The 22,523-nt window shown below is 35.9% G+C and overlaps 1 protein-coding gene across 2 annotated transcripts in view; it reads left to right on the plus strand.

The window, feature by feature from the left end:
- The window catches only part of LOC136800381 (dedicator of cytokinesis protein 3-like), a 65,379-nt gene that overhangs the window by 36,642 nt on the left and 6,214 nt on the right, over positions 1–22,523 (plus strand). For both annotated transcript variants that reach the window (XM_067057023.1, XM_067057024.1), the window contains 24 exons: positions 242–312; positions 2,301–2,416; positions 2,588–2,709; positions 3,228–3,323; positions 3,727–3,834; positions 4,658–4,752; positions 5,005–5,083; positions 5,328–5,428; positions 5,650–5,708; positions 5,914–5,985; positions 6,338–6,414; positions 7,048–7,133; positions 8,659–8,763; positions 9,113–9,173; positions 9,703–9,834; positions 10,235–10,342; positions 10,625–10,714; positions 10,862–10,966; positions 11,420–11,506; positions 11,974–12,028; positions 13,015–13,096; positions 14,218–14,302; positions 14,624–14,710; positions 16,380–16,556. In XM_067057023.1, the coding sequence (XP_066913124.1) occupies positions 242–312; positions 2,301–2,416; positions 2,588–2,709; positions 3,228–3,323; positions 3,727–3,834; positions 4,658–4,752; positions 5,005–5,083; positions 5,328–5,428; positions 5,650–5,708; positions 5,914–5,985; positions 6,338–6,414; positions 7,048–7,133; positions 8,659–8,763; positions 9,113–9,173; positions 9,703–9,834; positions 10,235–10,342; positions 10,625–10,714; positions 10,862–10,966; positions 11,420–11,506; positions 11,974–12,028; positions 13,015–13,096; positions 14,218–14,302; positions 14,624–14,710; positions 16,380–16,556 (2,256 nt within the window). The remainder of the gene's footprint in view (positions 1–241; positions 313–2,300; positions 2,417–2,587; positions 2,710–3,227; positions 3,324–3,726; positions 3,835–4,657; positions 4,753–5,004; positions 5,084–5,327; positions 5,429–5,649; positions 5,709–5,913; positions 5,986–6,337; positions 6,415–7,047; positions 7,134–8,658; positions 8,764–9,112; positions 9,174–9,702; positions 9,835–10,234; positions 10,343–10,624; positions 10,715–10,861; positions 10,967–11,419; positions 11,507–11,973; positions 12,029–13,014; positions 13,097–14,217; positions 14,303–14,623; positions 14,711–16,379; positions 16,557–22,523) is intronic.

Raw genomic sequence — 22,523 nt, forward strand, 5'->3', positions numbered from 1 at the left:
GGGTACCAACTTTCAAAAAACTTCCATCAAAGATGGCGGATATAGCTTGGTCCAGTGATATATAAAGGTCAGTGGTTGTTTCTCAATAGTTCATGGAACCTAATATACTTGTATCTTCAAAATGCTCCACTTGTGTGCATGCTTAATTCAAAAGTTTCATTTGGATTGATTTTGTGTTACTGTTAGTCTTTATCGGTCCTTTCTTTGAAATTGTATTTTGTTATTTTGTTTATTTTTTCAGGGTGATTTGCTCAAGAAACTACCAGAAATATGCGATGATGCTCTCGCCGTGTTATCTGCGCAAGAATATAGGTACGAATTGGTAGATTAGTCGAAAGGTGTCACATAAAGAAAATTGTCAGAGTATATCCGTTGTTAACAATGCAGTCCAAAAATTTTAAGATTTATTACCTCTTGCCTAGGAAAAGTTGACTATTCTATTTTAACAGGCTTTAAACTTCAAAAGTATTTGTTCTAGCCTCCTCCCAAAAGTAAATGAATCATGAGTTATTCAAAAGCGCAAAAGGTTGCTTCAGTTAGGAAACAGGAAATGTAACTCCGTCTTATGCATACATACATCTTTTTTGGACCTACCTCCGGGTACCCCGGTGGAGGTCCTTTAAATTAACCCATGTCCGTCCGTTCGTTCGTCTGTTGCCAGCTTTTCTCAAGATTGGCTCATTAGTTTTTTCTGATTTTTGGCACAAAGATGCAAAATAGCAATGCCCAAAATGTGACGGAGCCCGATTTTCGAAAAAAAAATTTTCCCGGCCGAAAATACCGGGAATATGCCGAAAAAACTATTTTTTTGGCATTTTCTCGAGATTTTATCATTAGTTTTTTCTGATTTTTTGCTCAAAGATGCGTATTAACAATGCCCAAAACATGGCCGAGTCCAATTTTTGAGAAAAATTTTTTTCCGGTCTAATATGCCGGAAATCGCCGTTTTTCCGGATTTTCATTGGATTCTTTCTTGTAATTGGTTGTTTTTTCATTCAAAAACATTATTAATAGCAATGCCCACCATCAAGCATGTTTCAATTTTCAAAAAAATTGATTTTTGAAGCCGGAACTATTCAAAAATCGCCGGAACAACCAATTTCCGCCGGAAAGATGGTATTTCTTGAATTTCTCGAGCTGTACTTTATATTTTTTTATGAAATTTTGCACACTGATGCAAGATGACAATACCTAAAATGTGACTGAGCCTGATTTTCGAAAAACATTTTTTTCCGGCTGAAAATGCCGGAAATATGCCGGAAAAACCAGTTTGTTCAGGGGGGGTCAGTACTAAAATGTAAGACATACATGAGTACTAAAAGGATTTTCGCTAATTTTTGACATACCCCCACCTATTTTTCGAAAATGTTATTTTAGTACACATGTACTAAAATTATTTTGAGCAATTTAACATAGATACCACCCATTTTTTGCCCTTTTACGGCTTTAAATTTACCAAAATTGGGTCATTGTTACAAACCTAGTCGAATTTAGTGCATCAATCTGCAAAATAATATAATTTTATTACTAAACTGTGCTGAACTGTACATAAAAATATTTTTAAAAAATATTTAAAAAATTGGAAAAATTCTGAAAGATTTCTGAAGATTTTTTCGAGAATTTTTGAAAAAAAAAATCAATTTTTTTCCAAAATTGTTAAAAAAATGCTCCATTTTGGCTGATTTTAGAACAAAATACTAAGATTTTTCAAAAATTTCTTTAAGGGACCACCCTTTTTGGTATTTTAGTACACATGGTACTAAAATTATTTTTGAGCTTTTTTGCAGTACCACCACGTCACTAAATGTCATGATGTCTGAGATTTTAGTACCGACCCCCCCCCCCCCTGGTTTGTTGACATTTTCTCGAATATTCGTTCTTAGTTTTTTCTGATTTTTTGCAGAAAGATGCGTATTCGCAATACTCAAAACATGACCGAGTTTGTTTTTTGAGAAAAAATTTTTTCCGGCTGCCGGTAATCGCCGTTTTTGCAGATTTTCATTTAACCTTTTCCTTATTTTTTTGTTTTTTCATTCAAAAACATTATTGATAACAATGCCCACCAATAAGCAATTAAACTGATTACCAACTGGAACTTTCTATTTCTATTTTCCCTACTCCTCTTCCCTCTTCCCCCATCAACAATCAATGATAAGATTTAATGTGTTATGCATTTTTGCAAAACGTTATATCGTCTGACTGATTGTTTTCATTCTTCTCCTTATTGCCCTATTATCTAGCTTTCATCATCAGGTAGGTCCATTCAGCATGTTGCTTGTTTCTTCTCTTTTTCTCCATAGTGCTCACGTGACAAACATTCTTGGTGCAGTGCAGAAAAGTTCAAATGCATACGTGCATGCTCAACGGCTGCAGTGTTTACGTAATATTGTTGAAAGCAAACTCTTCGTGCAAAAAGGTAAATTATACTATACGATTGAATATACTTTTTGAACCATTATATTCGAGGCTTGGTACCTGATACGTTAGTCCTTCAGATATTCGTTGAGCCTATTTTTAGAATAGTAATTTTTTTTGCGTACATGAAGCAAAAAATGTCATTCAATTGTATATTATTTTTCATTAATAGACAGTCGCATCGTCATAATGCATGTTATCGTCGATTTGCTAGCTCAATTTATGGAGCGAAAACAAGAGTTGGCTCTCTGTCTAGAATTACTCGGTGAAGTGACCACTGCTCTCCAACATTTGGTAATTCTTTTCAACAACTTTGTTCTTTGATTCTTTTCAACAACTTTGTTCTTTGATTCTTTTTATGAAATGGGCTTTTCCAGAAAAAAATTGTATATGGGGGGCGGAGGATATAACAATTTTCAGTGATTTACCCCTGGACAAAGTAACTTTTGGCCCCTCCCCCGGACAACGGGTTTTACCCCCGGACAGAGCAAATTTACCCCCCCGAAAAAGGTAAATTTTGATGATTTTTCGCTACCCCCCCCCGGACAATATATCCTCCACCCCCATGTACGGACATTTTCTGGAAGAGCCCAATCCCGCATTACTTCTGTTTATCCTGCTAAGAAATCATCTAAATATTGTATCAGATCTGATTTTTACAGATCACTTTTGCAAAACGGCTCTCATGGTATTCATCTTACCCCCCCCATAATTATGTTTGATTTCGAATGTTGATAAATAAGAAATATGGTACCAACGGTTTGTTGTAGAAGAATCCAGTCTATAATTCGTTTTGTTGTTCCATTTCACAGGACAGCGTTACAGAAGATGTGTCGCTGTTAGCCAATAAAGTATTGGGCATCGAACTCAATGTTTTGTTAACTATTGACCGGAGAGGTCCTACAACGGTAATTTGATTCTTGTTCTTCCTATATTTCACGAGTTTACAAAGTCAATCATTTTTGGTGACTCAAAATATTTGTTTTGAAAAAAACCAATCTACTCTTTGCCTTTGCGAATCTTTGTTCACTGTACAATATTTAGGAGGCTGTATGTCTTCAACAGCAGACGATGAACTAAGCTCAACTAAATGCGTCGTCGGTGGCCTATGTCAAAGACTGCGCTTGAATTGTGTATATAAGTCATTTTAACTAAAAAGTTGTGGCATAAATTTTTTTTTCTACAAAACCCCAACTTTGATTAACTGAGGGGATTTTCCTAACATTTAGCTCCGCGGGGGTTGGAAATGACTTGATTGTCGCCTTACTCCGAATAAATGGAAGTCTACTGTAAATTATATTCTTGTTCCAGGGTTTGAGTGTGGCCTGCTTGCTCGGTATCTTGAAATTGATGGATTCCGATCAGAGACCGCTTTATAAAGAATATATGGAGGTGTATGGAGATAAACATGATTTGAGAGTAAGTCAATACATTTTATCATCCACATCCCAAAAGTGTATGTCTTGTTAAAATATCCTTTGTAAAGACCGATTCCGTGTGACGTCATTTTCACCCACGATCAGCCATTTTTATAAGAAATAATATGTGCAGGATGATTTAATAATACATTGATAGCTAGTTTTCAAATATTTCGCGCTTGGACCTGCGTATAGTTTTTTTGATAGTGTTTGTTTCGTGGGTGAAATTTATGCCAGTTAGGAGCAGGCAGCTTGCTCGAGATTTGCTTGAAGATAACACCTAACTGTCTTGGGTGGTGGTATGTAAAAATTCGTAAAAATCCTTTTACTACTCATATATGTCTGAGATTTTACTACCGACCCCCCCCCCCCGTGTGACTAGATAGAGCTACTCTGTATTTAACAAGCAACGGCAGGTAAAGCAAAATAACGCGCCATCTTTACTGAAAATAGGTCACAGTTCGATGCCGGCAATTCGTTCAATCAAGCAAAAAAACCTGAATGGTGCGAAGCGACGAGGCGAAATATAGGCTTAATCGATCAAATTGCCGGCACCGAACTATGGTCAAATCAAAGATGGCGGATTAATTTGATTCAAATAGGGACGGAGTAGCTCTATCTTGCGTTTTATATAAGATATCTGTGGGTTGGACACAGTTACCTTGTAATCTTGATTTTCTGTGATCCTTCTATCAATCTCCACAACTAAACGATTCTTACGAATCTTACCGATCTGAAGGAAATAATTTTTTGGAGAGAGAAAAGATGCCTACAAATGGAAATTCTTGTAATCTTCAATCAACGTTTTTGTTTTCAATTTGTAGGACTTTTTGAAGAAGTTGATAGTAGCATTCAAAGAATTACTAACGATAGACACATTCCCAAAAGATTGGTTTGTGCTACGTACTGTTGGTAACAAGTAAGTACTAGCCTGACAAGAGTGGAATTTAGAACTTAGAGAATAATTGTAACTGATAAGAAAATAACATTCAGAACTGTAGTCAATCATCTCGAGTTTTAGAAATTATTTTTTTCCCAGTGAATCTAAAGTATTACATACCCAACTGGGTTTTCAACACCCACTAGGGCACCAGAGACTGTTTGGTTCATTTCTCTGATGCAGGTTAAAGAAGGTTTTACTCAATTATTTTTCTCTCTTTCCTTCTTTTAGTGTTATTCTGACAGCTGTCCAATACTTCTCAAAAGCATTCACTGATTATTTTCTTCAACACGAATATTTCGACCAAACGGTATGTATATTTCGTATGTTGTACGAAAGTTTTCCGTCTTTCAAAAGCTTTACATATTATTTCACTCTTTTTTGATGCCTTTGAGACACTGACTATGATTTCGACAGAATTGGTTATTTTTATGTGAAACTTTGTTCCTATCACATCCTTTCTCTCTCCTTATATAAATGACAATTAATTCGATTAGTTAAGTTTGCAATATTTCCATAGTATTTGTCAAAGTTAAGAATACTGTATTTTTTAGCTATGGGAAAGTTATTTCCAATTGGCCGTCTTATTTCTTACGCAACCAGCACTTCAATCTGAACAATTTCAACAGGCCAAGCGAACCAAAACTCTTGAAAAGTAAGTATCTACGCCACTGAGCAAGTTTAATTGCCAAATTTTATGAATTATTTAGGCTGTCGAAAACTTTTAGTGTAGTAAGATTACCACTTTTGGCAGATGTCGGACCAAAATTGGACTACGCTAATATCGCTCATAAATAGAATTACCGGAACAATTTTCCGCACTTAATACCTCATCACATAACATCAAAGCGTTTCATTTTTACTTATTTTGCCCAGATATGGCGATATGCGACGAGTTATGGGATTTGAAATCCTGAACATGTGGGAAATTCTAGGTAAGCAGTTTTTATCAATGTTTTTTCATTTAATGTGAACGCTTGCTTCGACCTTTATATTTTAATAGCAAACAACTTTAAACAGTAAGATATATACCAGCGAAAACAGAAATTCTTATTTTGAGAGTATGATTTCCATTTTATGGAGGGTTATGATTCAACTTCGATTTTTAATTTTGAACCATATTGAACTCTTTTTCTCTAGGTCCAAGAAAGAAGTTTTTCATTCCTACACTGATTGGACCTTTCCTTGAGATGACGCTGGTGCCTGACCTTGGTGAGTGTTTAAATGTACTTTCTCATGTTGTCATGCTATTTCTATGCAAATGAGTACTCCTTTGAGATTCAAGCATTTCGTCAAGCAAATATTTGATTAGATTTTTAAGTCGGTTCGCTAATGAATGATATTTTTCGTTATTCCTTTATGCATACTACAAGGTGGTAATGAGATCTTTCTTTTCTTGATTACGGAAAACAAGTTTTTGTAGATTTCATGTAAGCATGTAAGTAGTAGAAATCAATTTCTTGGTTCTCTTATTATCATTGAGTTTAACACATGATGGATTCTGGAAGAAGTCTGTCAAATGTTTTTCGCCAACAACTTCCTGACATGTTATGTTTCTTTCCAGATCTTCGACGAGCCACCATCCCAATCTTTTATGACATGATGAAAGTGGAATACCACGAGAACCATGACTTCAAAAAGGTACACGTTTTTTTATAAGAACATCCAAAATTTTTGAAGCCTTCGGATGCTCTTAACATTTTAAGACTTAAAATGTCCTTAATATGTTCTTATTTTCTCCATTTTATTACCACTTTTACCCACTTTCCTAAAAAACCGAGTGTTTTCGACTCCTTCAAGCTTTAAAATGTTCTTAACTTGTTCTTAGCATTTTGGTCATCGAAGCCTTATGTTCTTATATAGTTTTTTCTTATAAAAAACGTGTAATCTTTTTGGAATGATAGTTTTTTTCCATTGTAAACATGAAATAACAACGGGTAGCGGGTGTCTTGTTTACCACGATTCATCCTACACATTTTTTTATAAGAACATCCAAAATTTTTGAGTATATAACTTTTTGAGTTTTAAGCCTAAAAATATTCATCAAATGTTCTTACTCTTATTGAGTATTTTTTTCCATTTTCCTAATAAATTGGGTGTTCTAGGGTCTACAAAGTCTTAAGATGTTCTTAACTTGTTTTTAACAGTTTGTTCTTATAAAAAAAAACATGTATCCGATCGCTGAGCTCCATATCGAGATAGGAAAAGTAGGCGTTAAGCTTTGGGTCTACTTCTCTAGAAAGAACAATAACTAAACAAAATACATTTTTTTAGGTGGAAAGTGAACTGATGGAACAATTAGAACGCTTGATGAAGGACAACAAAGGAGACTTAGAATATGAAGAACTCTTCACTGATATGTAAGCATTTCTCCATGCGATAAAAAAAGTCAAAATATTCTTCTAGATTTGTTTTCAGGCTCTTCCTATTGACTGGAGTATAGAGGGGATTTTCATTACAAAAAAGATCAGAGTGGTTTTTGTATGAAACGTTCCTCTGATTTTTGGACCTACCTCCGGGTACCCCGGTGGAGGTCCTTTAAATTAACCCATGTCCGTTCGTCCGTTCGTCCGTTCGTTCGTCTGTTGCCAGCTTTTCTCGGGATTGGCTCATTAGTTTTTTCTGATTTTTTGCACAATGATGCAAAATGGCGATGCCCAAAATGTGACGGAGCCCGATTTTCGGAAAAAAAATTTTTCCGGTCGAAAATGCCGGAAATATCCCGGAAAAACTGGTTTTTTGGCACTTTCTCGAGATTTTATCATTAGTTTTTTCTGATTTTTTGCTCAAAGATGCGTATTAACAATGCCCAAAACATGGTTGAGTCCGATTTTTGAGAAAAAAATTTTTCCGGCCGAAAATGCCGGAAATATGCCGGAAATCGCCGTTTTTCTGGATTTTCATTGAACTTTTTCCTTATAACTGGTTGTTTTTTCATTCAAAAACATTATTAATAGCAATGCCCACCATCAAGCATGTTTCAATTTTCAATAAAATTGATTTTTGAAGCCGGAACTATTTAAAAATCGCCGGAACAACCTATTTTCGCCGGAAAGACAGTATTTCTTGAATTTCTCGAGCTGTACTTTATATTTTTTTATGAAATTTTGCACACTGATGCAAAATGACAATACCTAAAATGTGACGGGGCCCGATTTTCGATAAAACATTTTTTTCCGGCCGAAAATGCCGGAAATATGCCGGAAAAACCAGTTTTTTTGACATTTTCTCGAATTTTCATCCTTATTTTTCTCTGATTTTTTGCAGAATGATGTGTATTCGCAATGCTCAAAACATGACCGAGTTCGATTTTTTAGAAAATGTTTTTTTCGGCCAAAAAAGCCGGAAATTTTCGTTTTTGCAGATTTTCATTGGATTTTTTCGTTTCATGTCTTTGTTTTTTTTCAAACAAAAACATCATTTATAAGAATGTCCACGATTAAGCATGGTTCAATTTTCAATGAAACTGATTTTGGTACAGGAACTTTCTAAAAATCGCTAGAACAGCCGAGAATCGCCGGATTCCATGAATTTCTCGAGTTGTTCTCGTATTATTCTGCATTTTCATACTATTGTTCTCATTTTTCAATTGTCTTATTACATCAATCTTCAGGTAGGTCCATTCAGCATGTAGCTTGTTGTTTTCTTTATTGAAACATAAACACAGGGTACACTACAAAACATGTACTACAAAACACTACGAACATTATACTGCAAAACACTGCCAAACATTAATAGAGTCCCTCCCTCCGCTAGAAACTTAAGTTATATCGCCAGAGATGATAATCCTCTGATTTTTTGTACAACTGGCTTCTCTCTACAGAGTATAGGAACTACTTCACCTATAAAAAGGCTTCCTCAGCATAATAGCTTCTAACTTTTTAGAATGACGAACAAATTCCGTGAAGGGACTGAGCCTCATTTTCATGATGAAGGAATCAAATCGATTCGATCGATCAGCGAACTTCTAAGAAGACTACTTGATTACAGGTACTTTATTTAACATGGAGTTATAGCCGGTGAAAACTTTTTTATGCCATTCAAATTACCTGAAGTCCTTTGCATTTGAATTAACTCAGAAAGGAAGTTTAAAAGTCAGACCATTATTAATTTGATCTTAATTTTTGTCAAATGAATATTAATTTATGAAATAGCTAAACAGCCTCGACAAATCAAATTTTCATAAAATAATATTTTCAGGAAGTCAATCTTTTGAACTAAAAATCCAATTGACCAAATTTAATAACTGTCTTTCCTCATTTCAATGCAAAAAAATTTGAAATACATTGAACGCCGAAAAGTCACTTTAAAAGATGGCAACTTTTTATTGTGATTTTAGAGGCACATCCAACAATGATTCCAATAACGATGTCAAAATGATGTGTACTTATAATCTACTGGTAAGTATGGGTTGTCAAAGCAAAAGGGCAAATGTCAAAATCTAGGAAAGTATCTTAGGAAAGTGAGAATTTTTCTATAACATAAACCTTTGACAACGAGATTCGGCCATGAGTCATGTGGATGAATCTCTCTTCTATAGATAAAAGAGCCAATTTCATTGTCAAAGGTTCGTCTTATTTTGAGATCGCCGATCGGGTGAGATCGATCCTTCTGCTTTGACAATAACGACATTATTCTTATGATATGGTTTTGATTTGACCATTTCAATTTGACTAAGTTGCGTAATTTCAGCGTAAAATCATCATAGAAAAGAAAATACTTGATTCACGCAAGCAACCGCCTTTTAAAATACGAAGGTTTCCTTCTACCATGGTAGAAGTTTGCTTAGTAACAATTTTTTTCCGATACCCAAAAGACCTCTTTGCTAATATTTTACTCAGTTATTTTTCCCCTGAATAGATCTACTTACTTAATAATTACTGATTACTTGGCTTTCCTTTTTGTTATTCGTCGACATTTCTTTTTTAGGAATTTTACGAGCAATACTCCAGACAAGACATGTACATCAAATGTATCCACGAACTAGCAGATCTTCATGTTACTTGTGACAATTTCACGGAAGCGGGATGTACATTGAAACTACACGCTGCTCTTTTAGACGTGAGTGGTTACTATCATTCTCGATTCTTGTGCAAATACCTTATGGTCCGTTGCTAAGTAGCGTTTTGATAGATCTTGATTTATAAATCTTATTTAAATGCTTTTAGACGTATACTCAGACTAAAGCTCAGTCATTTTTTGTGTGTTAAAGGTTTTTTTTTTACATAAGTGTTCCGGTTTCATATCAGGCACATATATCATATCAGGACATATCTATTGGTATATTATGCTGATATAAGCAAAAAAATGTTTTTCTTTGCTTCTTTCTGACCAATCTTGCTCCACATCCGTGTCAATCCAATGTGAAAAAGCTTGTAAATTAAAATTGATGAGTAAGCAAACGATATCACTTATTATTCAAAAACAAAACCTTTAAAATGTTTTCATTGATTTTTTACAGTGGGTGGACAATGAGCTTCCGAAGTTCTTGGATTACCCTTCACAATTAGAATGGCAACGAAAAGAGAAGCTTTACCTTCAGATCATCGAATATTTTGACAAAGGAAAGGTAAGCATGTTTTTCAATAAAATATATCCTCATAAAAGAACCCCACAGTCAACAATTTTTTCACATATGTCTTCTATGCTTATAATTTAGACCTCTTTCCCCCCGTCATTGTATTTTAATCGACCATCATAAACAGTGCACGGATCGTGATGCTACTAAAACCCTTACCTCGGGTATTAAAGTTCATAGAAAGCGTAATACGAAAGAGAAAACGGAAGAGAAAACGGCCCTCAAATCTGAAAAAAACTCACTGATTTTGTCTTCTATTTTTTTCTTCAATAGACATGGGAAAGCGGTATACAACTTTGCAAAGAATTGACAGAACTCTATGAAAATAAAATCCTCGATTATACAAAACTAAGCGAAATTCTGGTAAGTTAATCAAGTAAAGATCAAGAAAAATGGACTTAACCTTGTTGACAACAATCTGTAACTAGTATTGATCGAGATTTTGAATAAACTTTTTGTTTGGTTTTGTTGATTTTAATTTTTAATGTATTTGTTTCTTATTTTTTTCAGCGGAAACAAGCTTACTTTTATGACAATATCATGAAACAAATACGACCAGCTCACAATTATTTCAGAGTATCTTTCTACGGGCGTGCTTTCCCTCACTACCTCAAGGTAAAAATCAGATTGTTTTCGTCTTGATTAATTTTTCAGGCGGTACGCACTCTCAGTGTATATTTTTGATGACACAATGATTGAAAAAGTCTACTTGCGTGTTGGAAGAAATGTAGAACATTCACCCAAGTTTCCTTATATATCATATATTAAAAGAAGTCACGAAAAACGTCAAGTAAAGCTCTGATTGGCTGAGACAAGCAAAGGTGACCTCATACTCTGAATATTTTGAAAGAAAATGTTTATGTGTGCAATATTCAGCCAATCAGAGCTTTACTCGAAGTTTTTTCGTGACCTTTTTATATGTCAATCTAGTCAAAGGCAATTGACGTCAGAGTCAATCGATTAAATCTGGGAAGCTTTTTCTTAATGGGGACAAGTTGAAATCCAGCTGGCTCAACGGAAGCAGTTTTTTAACTATTTGTAATGGCTTTGTCTTGTATCATTTTCCAGGATGAAGTATTGGTGTACCGGGGTTTGGAATTCGAAACATTAGCCGGATTCACTTCACGTATTCGAGTGGAATTTCCTAATGCTGAGGTTCGTTTTTTTCAATTTCTAAATAATTTTTACTTTCGTTCGACAAAATGGAAAACAATTTGTTACTTCAAAGTACTTCTCAATTAAAATCTCAATTTTGCTTAAAGGGATTATCAGATGATTTTTAATATTTGGCTTATAGATACTTTTTATGGTCCAGAGAGACACCTCTAAATCTTTTGACCCAATTTTTTTACAAAGCTGAGATATTTGATATTGAAATCTCTAAAAATGAGTCTTTACACAGTCTTTACGTTGAAATTCTATTGTTTTCAAGTAAAAATTTGAAAATTCAAAATCAAATATCTCAGCTTTGGAAAATAATTTGGTCAAAAATTTTGGAGGTGTTTCTTAGAGACCATAAAAGGTATCTCTAAGCCAAATATTAAAAATCATCTGATAATCCCTTTTAAGTTTATCCTCTTTTTTCGATAAAGAATCAATAAAACGCTTTGTTTATTTCGTAGATTTTATACAAGAACACGCCACCAGATCCAAGCATCGTTCAAGGGATCAGTCAGCGTATCTTTTCATCTGAAATTAGAAATTATATGAGTTTTGGGATTTCAAAATCAAAATGCGTATCAAACATTCAAAGAATGCACGATACATAATATATAAACAGATTATGTGTTTTCTTGAAATATTTTTTGACTCATATTGAGTTACTTCTTTCCATCTTAACTCATATTGAGTTGCTTTCTTCCTTGTAGTCGTTTTAGATCACTAGTTCTGCATTGATTGATTTCCATGTCATCACATTTTCCTTTTCAACTCCAACCTGATTGATTTTCTGTGAATGTTCATTCTAGATTTTTGTTGTAATTTGTATTGTCTTTTTGTTTAGTGGGTTTTGTCTTTAGTGTTTCCATTTTGAGTACCTGGAACTAATTTTCGCGGGAACTAATTTTCGCGGTCGAAAAAAAATATCCGAAAAATTGCATTTCGCGGGTTTTAATTTTCGCGATTTTTCCCATTCTGGAATTTTCGCGGGTTTTAATTTTCGCGGTTTTGCCCTTTTTTGGACAAATTTCTTTCATTTTCCTAGGGATTTTTCAAATTTTTCGATAAAATTGGAAAAAAGTGTATTTCGCGGGAATTAATTTTCGCGGTTTTCAACTCTCAAAATTTTTCGCGGGATCAAATTTTCGCGATTTTGACGAAAAACCGCGAAAAACGCTAAAATTAAAACCCGCGAAAATTAGTTCCAATAAGGTAGTTGAAGGTTTTATACTTCTAAACTATATATATTTCCAACAAATCAAAATGTTAAAAAACATAACTAAAAGTTTCATTGTACTTACGTACAATCATCAGATGTGATTAAGAGTTTTGGGATTTCTATAATAATTATTTTATACAGTTCTATTGAAACTAACTTCGTACTTTGTCGTTCGCACTTACTGAAACTAGTGAACAAACAAACGAACGGTAATTAGTAATCCATTGTTTCCTGTCTGTTTCTTCATGCAAGTTTCTTTAACTTTTACTCGCATATCAATGAAAAGATATTCAGATTTGCAATGTGAATCCGATTCCTGGTGAAATTGACATCATTCAAGCAGACGGTATCGATGAAAAAATTACCAGGTATTTACCATACCGTCACGGTTACCATTTCTAAATAAAATGTATTCAATAATAGGCGACATTGGACTGTTCATGATATATACCATTGCAATGTCTTCTGACATTATATCACGGACCCAATAGCTGATTGGTTGTAAGTGACGTAAAATCAGTCAATATGTTGCCTGTACCAGACGACCACGGCTTTTTCCTCGACACAGAGTGATCAAGATAGAGATAGGCTAGTCAATACGTCACTTTCAACCAATCAGCTGTTGGGTCCGTGGAGGACATTACCATGGCGCATATCATGAATTCCAAAAAAACAATAGTATACAGGAGTGCTGACGAACTCTTTTCGTCAACCACAAAGAAAATTTTGAATAAATTATCCCCTGGAAATCGGGGGCAGACCCCCGAAATTGAAATTTTGTCAAAAAGGGGATGGAAAAACAAATATTGATGTCAGTTTAGGAGGAGAGAACCATTGTGTTTAGTGCTCCGAAGGGGCTAAAGAGATGAATCTTTAACCTTTCTTAAGCAAGAAAAAGTGAAACCTTAAGATTTGCGCCGTATGTAGAATGACGGATTAAATCTAGCACTTTGTTGTTTTTACGCGGCATATTTTTCGAAATCTAGCAATATTTTTCACTTTCAAACTAGCATTTGTGTGAAAACCACGCGGGTTGCGCGTTTAGGAAGGGAAAAAAGTGGCTTCATTTCCCATCCAGTAGTCTTGTGTTGTGTCTAGCCCTTCGGGCATAAACGTCAATCGAGAGAACCCCCTGAAAACCCACTTAAACTTAAATGGAAGATCAAAGATGAAAAGTTTGTTAATGCCCCTGTGTGGTTTAAAAATTGAATAGCCCATTTTTAACAAAGCTTACCTCTCAGTTTCGACCTGCTTACCATTCTTTTGTCTATAAATTAAACATGCCATATTTCCCAGTAGTATTACCATAAATAAATCTCCTTAAAAGTGTCACACTTTTTGCCAACAGTCCTCTGAGTTTAACGAGCCCTCAACTACCGTACCTCTTTACATACAGAAGGTTCCTACAAGCAAGTGAAGCTCTTTGACAAATTTAATTGGTCGCTCAACACATTTTCACTACGTTAACCAATGCATTTTTCCTATTTAGTTATTACCGAACAAACGAAGTATCAGAGTTCATCTTCAATCGGCCCTTTCACAAAGGTGATAAAGACCCAGCCAACGAATTCAAAGTATGTATCCGAATCAACTTCATTACTATAAACTCTTATAACATAGCTTTAATGTTTCATATCTTCGCTGTTATATCATTATGTAGAACCCTTATAGGCCATTTCACAGTCGCAAAGCGTAATGGGTAATCAAGACCACTAGGCGCTAATGACGAAAAATTTTGAAGATTTTTGCGTCTAACCAACGGGAAACCGTTATCGGGGCGCAATTAGTCCTGATTACCCATGATCCATTTCGACTATAAAATGATCTATAACCCCACTACCTTTGACATCTGCACGAGAAAATTACAAATTGTACGACAATTTTTTTTGTTCTAGACTTTGTGGATGGAACGCACAGTTCACTGGACCAAGCGAACATTTCCAAACATCCTCAAATGGAGCAGAATCGATTCCACAAGGAAGGTATTCTCAACTTCAGTCGAGCTACAATCTGACAATGTCTGTCTGTGTGTCTGTCTGTCTGTCTGTCTGTCTGTCACAAAAACTTTAGGGCAGCCTGGAGACTTAAAAAATGCTTGGATTTGGCTGAAATTTGGCACACTTGTTCCTTGGGTAAATATCTGGGGGTGTTTTTTTCATTTTTTGAAAATTTTGATTTTTGGGGCCTGGGGACGAGTTTTTCGCCAAAACGAGGCTGAAACTTTGGGGCAGGCTGGAGACTTCAAAAATGGTCCGATTGGGCTGAAATTTTGCACACATGATCCTTGGGTAAATATCTGAGGGTAATTTTTTAATTTTTTGAAAATTTTGATTTTTGGGGCCTGGGGACGAGTTTTTCGCCAAAACGAGGCTAAAACCTTGGGGCAGGCTGGAGACTTCAAAAATGGTCCGATTGGGCTGAAATTTGGCACACTTGTTCCTTGGGTAAATATCTGATAAGGTTTTTTTCATTTTTTGAAATTTTTGATTTTTGGGGCCTGGGGACGAGTTTTTCGCCAAAACGAGGCTAAAACTTTGGGGCAGGCTGGAGACTTCAAAAATGGTCCGATTGGGCTGAAATTTGGCACACTTGTTCCTTGGGTAAATATCTGGGGTGTTTTTTTTCATTTTTTGAAATTTTTGATTTTTGGGGCCTGGGGACGAGTTTTTCGCCAAAACGAGGCTAAAACTTTGGGGCAGGCTGGAGACTTCAAAAATGGTCCGATTGGGCTGAAATTTTGCACACTTGATCCTTGGGCAAATCCCTTGGTTTTTTTTTTCATTTTTTCAAAATTTTAATTTTTGGGGCCTGGGGACCAGTTTTCCGCCAAAACGAGGCTAAAACTTTAGAGCAGAGCCTACATGCCTCAAAAATGGTTGGATTTTGGCTGAAATTTGGCACACTTGTTCCTTGGGTGAATATCTGCGGGTCTATGTTAAATTCCTCTTTTCAAAGTCTTCATGAAATCATGGGACTAGCCAAAATTAGGTCCCCTATAAGGTTTAATGTCCTTAAAAGTTCAAAGAATTCATGAAAAAGTATGGATATATTTTACAGATTTCAAAGTTAATTTCTTTTCCTTTTTGATAAGTTTCAAAGTAAGCCATAATCTTGAGTTATTAACCCCATCCATCAACTTATACCAAATTGCATCGCAACCTTTATCAACAGCTCTGATTCGACCGCAGTGGTGCAGGGGTAGAGCATCCGGCTACGCTGCGCAAGGTCATGGGTTCAATCCCCGGCCGAGTCATACCAAAGATTTCGTACTTAGTACAAAAATTGTACTTGATGCCTCTCAGCTTGAGCTCAACAATTTAAGATAAGGATCATGGGTAAGTGGAGCAATAAAGGCAGAAAGATTCGCGCTCTATCTTCGGGTAGATAGCTATCGAGAGAGGATCCTTCGGGTCGTCTCCGACTACGATCGCAGATGCGACCATCCTTCGCATAAGAATGAGTTATGATATGAAGTGCTTTATGATTGCTCTTATACAGTTCATTTTCTCTAATTAGAACCTTTATTATTCGAATCTTTCTGTGATTTGAACTTCCCCACAGATGGAAAGTCATTGAAATTTTTTTCTGTAATTCGATTTTAGAGTTCAATTTGTAGCCTCAACTCTGGATAATACAATGTTTTATCTTTAGACGGAATTGACGCCGATCGAGAATGCAATGGAGATGATTTTGACCAAGAATAAAGAATTGGAAGCGAAAGTAACTGAATATTCGTCTGGTAAAGAAACCAACATAAATCCATTGAGTATGATTCTCAATGGTATCATCGACGCTAATGTGAATGGTGGAATTGCCAATTATCAAACCGTAAGTACTGGTGTCCTTTTACTCTCGGCATGACCTCTCTTTTCTAGGTCTAGATGTACTGTAAATAAATTTCCGCAAAAATCTTTTTCGGTCATCCGCCAAATTAAATTCCCGCAAAAATTTCTTCCCGCTACCGTAGGTAGCGTATGGAGCAGTAGATTGATACTGGCTGATAGTGAGTTAAACGGAACATGTGAGATTGTATTATCTAACTGAACTCAGAAACAATATTGGGGGACCTCGGTAAGCTTATAGTGGAAATCGTGATAATTTTTACATCACGGCGCTGCATGAAACTTCGCAATCTCGTAACAGATCATTCATTCTGCGCTCTGCTCTAAAGGGATATGGTGAATGTGAAGATCTAACCTGGTTGCTCAGCTAAAACATTCAAAACCGCGTTGCCTTTTGCTTGAAAACGAAAGCAAAGGTGAATGTGTTCTAATGTTTATCTTTATGATTGTTGCGATCATTTTGTTTCGGCCAATCACTGGCTTAAAATCTAATTTTATATCCATCCCAAATCTGGATGAAAAAGATCAAAGCGTTGCGCCAACCTGGGCAGATTCTCTTACGGAGCCATGGTCTTTAGAGTGAAGTACGTGCTAGTACGGAGTAATCGAGTCTGTTCAGAGATTTAAAATTTCGTAACCATAGTCCCAAGCATGGATCGAATCTCCCAATCTCCTGCACGGAAGCCAAGGTTGATAACACCTTCACCATGGTGTCACTGGTTGTGTCACTAAATGTAATACGAACCCCTGGCGAGATTGTTGATGATGGGTGACTTCATTATTAATCCCTCAAGTTAACTTTTGCACTCTATATTTTAAACGGGTAGTGAACAATTAAAACTCCATATAATTAAATATTCTTAGAGCCAGGTATCGGGATGTAATCAAAGTTATTGCTCGTATTCGACACAAGTAACACAAGATCTTATCATAGTTCGTCCCACCCCTTTCTTAAGGGGGGATGACACCTTCCGAAAAATGGGGGATCAGAAATTTTCATGAAAAAGAGGGGTATAGTTTAAGAATGGGGGTATCTTAAGAAGGGGGGGGGCTTACATATATATGGTAGATTATTTTCAAGCGCTGCTATGAAATTTGGTCTTCATGAAAGGAAGTTTTCTGTTAGAGTAGTCTTAGTCAAAAAGAAGAAAGAAGTTTATTATTTGGCTTTCTCTCTCTAAAGATATTTCACATATATTTGTTAACTATTTTTATCCAAAACCCTTGGGGATAGGCATTTTTAAAGGTTAGGGGGGTGCCAAGAAGGGGGGGATCATTTAAGAAGGAGGAGGATAAAACCCCTTTCCGACCTATGTCTTATATCTGTTTTTACCCCCCGCTAGTCAATCCCAAGTTTCGAATTATCTTAATGAAATTGACGTCAGAAGATTTATTTTCGAAAAATTGAAAATGCACTGCAGCAGTCTCCAAATTTTATAACGTCGACATCCTCAAAACCTTCAAACGATCGATTACTAGCTGTGTTGTGTTGTGTGCCGTCTTGTTTATATTGAAAAGCAGAGAAATCATTAAAATGTCGCTAATAACAGAAGAAGAATTTAACTTTATGACACACATCTATGAAGAGCGAATGGCCATATCACAGTTCAAGGAAATGCATCGGAGAATGGAACGAGCGGCCCATTTCGGTGGAACCTCGCACGAACAAGAAATTTATGACAAAGAAAGCGAGATCGGTAAGATCAGATATTTGATACGTAGAATGGAACTGACAAGAGCTTATTATCACCAACTCGCAAATAAAGGATTACCATTCAACGACACTTTCTTGACACATTTGAAATTAGCACATACATTTCTTCAAAACCAACAACGACTTCGTAGGGAAGAGTTGAAAACACTTCAACAAGAACCTGTCAAGGTTTCAGAAGAACCGGAGAACCAAGAACCAGACGAAGAATTCAACGAGCTACAATTACCACTCACTAAAAGTGCTAAACGAAGACTTCGACGAATGAGATTGAAAAACCAAAAATCGGAAGAAAATGAAGTGGCTGACACTGAGGTTGATGCGGTTGACAATACAAAGAACAATTCTTAACTCTCTAAAACTCTCGGCTTTGGACGTCCCTCAACGAACTGTAATTTTTGTACATTTTTGTAACACGACAGTATTCAAAGTAATATAAATTTTTGAATTATATTTTTTATAAGAATTGCAACTTCCCTTAGTTCAATATCGTTCATTCGTATCTCATTAGATTTGTTATTTTCGGCAAGGATCAATCTCAATTTACAAAAAGGGTTTAGGGATCTAAATAAGCCAAACCTTTCGAAAAACCTTTTGGAAAATTGTCTCCTTTGAAGTGTTTAACCCATTCTAGAGTAGAGTTCGTAAGTAAGAACAACGAGAACAAGAATAATTTTGAGATCTAATAGCTACGGAAGCCCATTAGTGCCATTTAGATTCTCATTTAACTTTTTAACGACGCGAAACTAAAAAATTGACGTCGAAAATGAAATATTGACGACGAAACTGAAAAGTTGACGACGAAAATAAAAAAATGACGACGAAACACTTCAACAAGAACCTGTCAAGGTTCATTCATTATCTCACAAAAATGACACTATTAAGTTTAAGTTTTGGTTGGCAGTGTTAACAGGGTTCCAACATGAAAAACTTTTCGATTGTGAAATCTTCTCAACTTTTCTTAATGATTTAATAGGCCCAATTGACTCCGGTCCGCTGCCGTTGAGGTAAACCCGCCCTACTGCGCAGGGATTTAGGGAAATTGCGCGCTTTAAGAAAATACTTATAGCTTTTGAACTGGAGATATAGGACATGAGTGATACCTTTTTGAAAAAGACTATTTGTTCTATTTTTAGAAAATCAGGTTTTTTTATCCTCAAATTTAAGACCCGCTGATATGTTTTCTTGACTCGTAAGTTTTATATGAGAGATTTTTAAATTTCATTAAATTTTTTAAATTTCATTAAATTTGAATTGAGATTTATGAACCTTTTTCAGAAAATTCAAACATATTACCCCACATTTGGCTAAATATAGGACGGGAGTTCTATACATGATACGCATCCCCTTTATCATAACATAAAGGGGATGTTTACCCTAATTTAAGACTGTAAGAATAAACACGAAAAGTAAAACTTTTGGGAAAACTTTTTCCTAACACAAATATCTGCCAAATAAAATAAAAACTGAAGTTTATTCGAGTGAGTGATTACGCTCTTTAAAATATCATTTTGAAATCAGATTTCGAAGGTAGCCACCGGGGTGGAACCTGTACCGTGACCCACCCTTTTATCAAAGGTGCATGTCTAACCAACTAACTGAGCTTATCATACCATTTGATCGGAGCCTTGTCTTCTATCAAGTACCATATGACGTAACAAATGAGATAGGACGATCACTATTGAAGAATAAAACTCAAACTCAAAGAAATATGGCCAAAACCCCCTATTAGGCACATGAGTAAATTTTTCATTTGAAGGGCCCATTTTGAAAGTGTCTGTGGCTGCCTATCAGCCAGATCTTTGGCTTTGACTTGTGACGTCATTTTCTTGTCGTTTGTATTTTTGTAAACAATGCAAGGTCATCTATGCATTTTCATTTTTCAAATTTCTATTTGATCGTGCTGCTTGCTAGCTATCACGTTGAATTTGAGAATTCGCTAGTTGTTTGCTTTGGTATAATCATCGGAAATGGCTGCCACACCCGTGGAAGAGTGGGAAGAATATAAAAATCTGTCCCCTGAAGACATCGAAGAGTTTCAAGTTTTGATTGAACTTCACAATTTAACCAAGGCTCATACAGAACGATTAGATGCTAAACATGCAGAGGTCGAACGTTTGATGCGTGATCTCAAGAAATTTCGTAAACAGAGGGATGAGACGATTCAAGCGTTGAGAGATACATATGATGCTAAATATGCTGCACTTCAAAACAAAGTAGAAGAAGCTGATACTATACGGGAAGAACTTCGAACCACACATTATGAATTGCGTATATGTCTACTTCATCTCAAGGAAAACCCGAGCAGAAACCAATCCGAAACTGAAACTGAAAGTGAAAGTGAGAGCGACAGCGATGACGTTTCTGAATCGGTTTTTGAATCGAGCCGATCCTCGTTTAATGATGCCAACGACGAGGAAGAAGAATCTGTTTCTCCATCACCCGAAAACGTTCCTGACCTCCAAAGGCAAGATGATAAATTTATAAACGTCCAAGGGAGTGAAAAATGTATTTCTACAGATCGACCTGAAGAACCTTTCCTACCTGAAGTTCCTTTGACAGAAAAGGAAATCGAAGAAGAAGATGAACGACTCACAAACCAGGCCGTTGCTCCCCAATAATCGGTTAATAAACTTTATTATTTATGTGACTGCTATTTAATATTTCACAAGACATGAAAATTCCTTTGTTCCACATTCGATATCATATATTGGCATGGATGATATCATGATTACTCTGTAAACGGTAGAAATTGATAAATAGGAAAATATTGAATATAATATTTCAATCAAAGATCATCGTTCCCTATAAAATGAACGTCTTTCTCAACTTTGGGGTATATACCTTGAAGGCTTTTTTCAGTACCATAATCGTTACAATCCGAAATTTTAAAACCCATTCCCTAAACAACGAGATTCACTTGGGTACAGAGTAGAGAACTTCGACCGATGAGATATATACTTTATACACTTGTTCGTTAGGTGAATATTTGGTATTTTTCCATTTGTCGAATATTTTGATTGTTGGGGTCTCAATCCAAGTGTGTAGGTGTACTCTGAAAGCGCTTCCCATGTCCAATAAAATTGGCCAACGCGTAAGATATACATAAATTATATATTTTTAAACTTCTCGAACGTCCCATTCCTTTTGCAACTTGGTAGCAGCATGACGTTCTAAATCTCTCTAAAGTTTGAGCCTGAGGGTTACTTCATCACTCTCGTCAGAATTAAGTTTCTCTTAGGGTCGGATTCCCCCGACATTCTTCAACCGCTAGGTTTTGCTCCTCTCACGGTTTTGTCTCTCTCAAGAATTTGTTGAAACTTAAGTTCAGGGGTATACAAGAATATTCGTAATTCCTTTGAATCAATAACAATAGAATGAAAAATCCCTTACGGATGAGAGTGAAAAATGAGAGAAAAGAAAATCGAATCGAAAAGAGGAAGAGCGTCTAACAAACCAAGCTGAGTCGAACACTGAAAACATCGCGTAATCATTATTGAGATAGTAGTTTTTCATCTACATTCTCTCTACCTTGCTATGTTTCAAGTTTCCCCTAGTGCCACGCTGTTCATACTCACGAGGCTTAAAACGAAAACTTTGTACACAAGGTCTATTTTAAAGAACATTTGGAGAACGCCTGTGGAGAATTCGAAAAAATTCGAGCCTCATTAAAAAAGCGCCTAAATTTTATTCATCTTTTTGGACTCTCCTCATCTCATCCTCTCGATTTGAAATTCTCTCAAAAATACTGAAATATTCCCAAATTTCTGATACTTTTGATTTCAATCAAACATCTTACGTGGTTTGGACCCTGAGCTTTATATACACGCCGAGTCATTTTCTCGATCTTCTACAAAATAAAAGAGTTTTTTGACAGTACTCAATATTCGCGGGTACCATTTAAAAAAAAAGTCCAGCCAAAGATGGCGGATATAGCTTAGCCCAGGGTTTATAAAGAACACTGGATGCGTTCGTTCGAGTAGTGTCTTTACTATAGGTTGGTGACCTAGTTTAGCTATTGAAGATGACGTAATTATTTTGAACGTTTACAGTTTTCAGGCACTGCAGTGTTTTCTTATTGCAAATATCGCCTCTTTACTTTGGTGTTTCTTTTGCTGACTACTACCAGAGTGGTTATTGTCTTGGAGAAGATGGCATTATAACAATAGCGTTCAGTTTGAGGTCGTTGTTGTTATTTTCTGCTCGCGTAGTTTGATTATTCGCCTGATAGTGTCATTTGGG

Source organism: Clytia hemisphaerica, unplaced genomic scaffold, assembly GCF_902728285.1.
Source record: "Clytia hemisphaerica strain Z4C2 unplaced genomic scaffold, Clytia hemisphaerica genome assembly, whole genome shotgun sequence".
Lineage (NCBI taxonomy): Eukaryota > Metazoa > Cnidaria > Hydrozoa > Leptothecata > Clytiidae > Clytia > Clytia hemisphaerica.